Source organism: Galeopterus variegatus, unplaced genomic scaffold (genome assembly GCF_000696425.1).
Source record: "Galeopterus variegatus unplaced genomic scaffold, G_variegatus-3.0.2 Scaffold5218, whole genome shotgun sequence".
In the NCBI taxonomy this organism is placed as follows: domain Eukaryota; kingdom Metazoa; phylum Chordata; class Mammalia; order Dermoptera; family Cynocephalidae; genus Galeopterus; species Galeopterus variegatus.
In genome coordinates this window covers 11078-15329 of record NW_007731329.1, presented here as the reverse complement: position 1 = coordinate 15329, position 4252 = coordinate 11078, and the positions used below count along the sequence as shown (strand labels likewise).

General features: G+C 51.6%; 1 protein-coding gene across 1 annotated transcript in view; it reads right to left on the bottom strand.

The window, feature by feature from the left end:
* TP53I3 (tumor protein p53 inducible protein 3) overlaps nt 1-3808 on the bottom strand; it is a 6217-nt gene extending 2409 nt beyond the window's left edge. Inside the window, exons 1-4 of the mRNA XM_008589110.1 lie at nt 3755-3808; nt 3274-3415; nt 1775-2042; nt 369-581 (exon numbers count right to left, since the gene is read on the bottom strand). Of these exons, the coding sequence (XP_008587332.1) occupies nt 369-581; nt 1775-2042; nt 3274-3411 (619 nt within the window). The 5' untranslated portion in view covers nt 3412-3415; nt 3755-3808. The remainder of the gene's footprint in view (nt 1-368; nt 582-1774; nt 2043-3273; nt 3416-3754) is intronic.
* Between the last annotated feature and the right edge of the window lie 444 nt (nt 3809-4252).

The following is a 4252-nucleotide window of genomic DNA, read 5'->3' as shown; positions in this document are numbered from 1 at the left end:
GCAAGCCTCGGTGTTGCTCCCACGCCTCGCTCAGCCAGTGAGCGGGAGCCGGTCTGTATGTGGGATCCGAACCCTCGGACGGGAGCGCCACCCTGCTTCCCAAGCAGCGCACTATCCAGCGCGCCACCGGGCCGGCCCCTCCAGTTTCTAAAGTTGTGTATGAATCATATCATTTGAAGAATGCACATGGAAACCATCTTAGACCTAAATACTGACTGCCTGTCTCCAGTGGTCAAACACCAGAGTCCTAGAATTTGGCCAGGGCAGCTATTCAAGATCGACCCTGATCACTGGCAACCTTGGTGCTGGTAGGGATTTTATTTAATCATCTCTTAAATTCCTGCTGGGCTACAGAAGCAGTTGTTTACCTTTGGTGAATTTCAATGTTGCTTCAGAAAAGTCCTCTTCTTTGTAATTGAATCCAGCAACTGCTCCAAGCTTTTCTGCCATTTGAATCTTATGCTGGGAGCCAGCTGTGACCAGAGGAATAGCTCCAGCCATCTGGGCGAGTTGGATGGCAGCTGTGCCCACCCCACTCGATCCTGCATGGATTAGCACAGTTTCTCCAGCCTGAATGTTTCCTGGGACAGAAATTACAGGAATGTTCTCTTTACTTTGCAACTGCTGCACATTCCCTACACTGGCATATTCTACCATGATCACCTGGCCTTTGGACCAAATGCCAAATCTCTTGCTTTCTTAAGAGAGCATACTGACAGTTCTTTTTTGTCTCATTGCCTCTGGTCAAAGTGGGAAATAACCTTTTGAAACAGGGCTATTAGAAGCCACATTCATAATCTCTGTTTTATCTTTGAAATAACACCAAAATGCACATCTTTGATCTACACCTGTATAAGTAAGAATAGCCACTATTCTGTCACCACCTTAAGCCAGTCCTTCTTTAGCCTGAAGGCTAAAAGGCTCCATATGGTCTCACAGATCCAGGCACTACACACAGCCACCAGACTCCTCCTCCTAAAATGGAGCTTTCATTATGTTACTTCTACCTTAAAATGTAAAATGATTCTCCATTGGCTTCTGTATTGAGTCTAGACAGCCTGGCATTCAAGGCCACTATACTCTGGCCCTAGCCTCATCTTTCAAAAATGTCAATAGTCATCTTTTGCTTCTGAGTGGAGCAGCTTGTTTCACCTTAACACTCTTTCTTAGGCCCCGTTGGCATTCCTTCTGTCCATTACAACTCTCATCATCCTTCAAGGCCTTCTCTTCCAAAAAGCCTTTTCTGACCACCCTTACCCACACCAACTTGAGTCACTATTATAGTTAGAGACAGTGCTACCCTTCTGAACTCTATGGTTGTCTGATTCTTGTGCATGTGTCATTTTCCCAGTTACACTGAGCTCTATAAAGGAAAGGACAAAGTCTTCTTAGCCTCCCTCACATGAGCTCTTGGCCTCAGTGGGACTGGGGAGGAATAAAAGAGTCGACTGACCAGTCCCTTCTGCTGCACTGGGGCCCTCAAAGAGAAGCTCAGCACGATTTAGGGGAAGCTGGGACTGCTGCTGGCTCACAGTGTTAAGATGTGCACAGGACTTCTATCTGCTAATCATGTTTCTCAGCCTCAACATCAAACCATTCCAGTGTGGTTTGAGGACCTGACATTACTGGTGATACAAGAGGGTAGGGTGTGGAGGCTGGTTGTAGATAAGTGGCCAGGCCAAAACTACCCTGGAGGACTGCTGGGGTTTGAGGTAGCTGGGGTTTGAAGCAGTTGAGCCACATTGTATTGAGTGAGCATGGTGGACCTCCTCACCCAAGAGATGTAACAGCTGGAAAGCGGTGAGCCAGGCCTCTGGGATGGCTGCAGCCTGGGTCAGGGTCAGTCCCTCTGGGATGGGCATGAGGAGCCCTTCAAGGACAGTGACATACTGAGCCTGGCCCCCTCCCGGCAGCAGAGCCATGGCTGAGTCCCCGATCTTCCAGTGCCCCTGGCAGCCAGGCCCCAGCTCTGCCACATGTCCAGATGCCTCGAGTCCCAAAATGCTGCTGGCTCCTGGGGGCGGGTCATACCCCCCTCGTCTCTGCAGAGAAAGGGGTGCATTAAGTGGTGAGTGTGATCAGAAGTCTGTGTGTCACCATCACTGGCCCCTCTTCCAATATCTCCCCTTATTCTCAGACAGAAAATTCAGGATGAAATCTGGTTTTGTAAGTCAGGAAAAGGGAGAGGAGAGGTCATTTGTTTTGTGCAATTAAGAGACTGTAAATCGCATAATTAGTGGATCTCATGACTGGTAGGGTCCTTAGCTATTCACATCATCTAAACTCCTAGTTTCATAAATGAAGAAACTGAGATGGCCGGCCCGTGGCTCACTCGGGAGAGTGCGGTGCTGATAACACCAAGGCTGCAGGTTTGGATCCTATATAAGGATGGCCGGTTAGCTCACTGGCTGAGCGTGGTGCTGACAACACCAAGTCAAGGGTTAAGATCCCCTTACCGGTCATCTTTAAAAAAAAAAAAAAAAAAATGGCGAAACTGAGGCCTGGGCAGGGAAATGCCTTGTCCAATGTCACAAAGTAAATTAGTAGCAGAACTAGGAACAAAACTGCAGACTCCTTAATGATGGTCCCACTCCTCCCAGTCCTCAGAAGCTTTAAGACCAGAAGGTCTTAACCAAACCAGGAGTGTGCATCAGAACCACCTGAGGGGCTTTTTCAAAGTAGGCTTGCCTGGCCTCATATTTATTTTGAAAAAGTGCCCCAGTTGACTCTGATGCACATTTCTGAATGACCCCAAGCAATGCAGCTGACCCAGTTTAGCCAGTGAATAGCAGAAGAAAAGTCTAAGAGTACTGTCCTCTGCCAGATCTGGGACCCTCAGAGTGGACAGTGTTAAACTTTTAAAGCAATAAAGACCTCAACTTGAATCACATCTCCTCTGATTATAGGTGTTGTCGCCTTGGGCATATTGCTTAACCTCCCTGACCCTCAGTTTCTTCATCTGTGGAATATAAACGGTGAACAGCCACACCCCCTCAACAAATGGTAGTTCCCTTCTCCTTATCTGGAGGCCTGAGCAGCCTGTGGAGGAACACAGGGGGATTCCGCTTTGCAAATGTCCCCTTATTTTGTTTTGTGTAAACAAAGGGGCCAACTGGTTTTAGGTCTCCGGACCCCCAAGCACACTTGTCCTCATGAGTGTTACTGGCAGTGCCCTAGGTCCCTCCGTCATGTGTCTTGTGAATGTTTACTGAAGGCTGCTGTGAGTGAGCCCCTGGGGTGCCCCTGCACCAGCTGCTGCTGACCCCTGGGTACCTGGATTAAGTCCGCTCGGTTTAGGGCGCTGGCCGCCACCTGCAGGAGGACTTCACCCTCTCCGGGGCTCGGCTTGGCCACCTCCTTCAGGTAGAGGTTTTCTGGTCCTCCCGGCTTGTCAAAGTGCACTGCTAACATGATCCTTGAGGACACAGGACAGGGACACGCGGGGCAGGGAGCCCCGAGGTTCTTCGCGGAGGAACGCAGCGACAAGCCGGCATTGCAGCGCCCCCCGCAGGCCCGCCACCTGGCTTCGCAGGTCTCCACCCTACCTGGCTCCCGCCCCTGCCCTCCTTCCTGCGAGGTCCCCTGCCGCCTTCAGACTGATCCCACAGGGGACACAGATCCGAACGGCGTGAGTTGGATGGCCGTCCAGGGCTGGATGAAGCCGTGCAGGAAAACACTGAAGAGCACTCCCTCTGGGTTGGAAACCCTCAGCCCTGCCCATCCCGGGTCACTGGAGCCCCTGTGAGTTACTTACTCCTGGCCGGGGGCCCCTTCCTCTGCTCTAGGCGGCGCTGCGCGGCCCCAGCTCCTATGGGTCCTGGTAGCACAACCCCAGAGCCCCGGAGACTGACTCGGCTGCACCGGAGGGCTGGACTCTGGACAGGCCCACGGGAGGGGCTAAGCAGAACCAACCCTTCCCTTGTTCTTTACCTCCTTCCTCGTTGAAAATGCAGAGCTAGTGACTTGCAAATCAGGTTTTCTTTTCCTTTTACCCTGTGGAAACTAGTCTTCCTATCAGCTTGGGAGGAAAAGCTATTCCAGCTCTCTCTAGGGAACTAGACCCAACCTGTTGGCAGGCGGATGGGTCCATCCTATAGTCAGGCTGGGCTCTCAGCCCACGTGTGCTGCAGGTCTGGCATGCCGCCCTCCCTGTGGACAGGCATCTTGAGTACGCGTGTGCAAGCAGGGTGCTGCTGCGAGAAAAGAGAGAGGAGCAGTGGGGAGAAAGGGAGGTGAAACGCAGCCCTGGGAG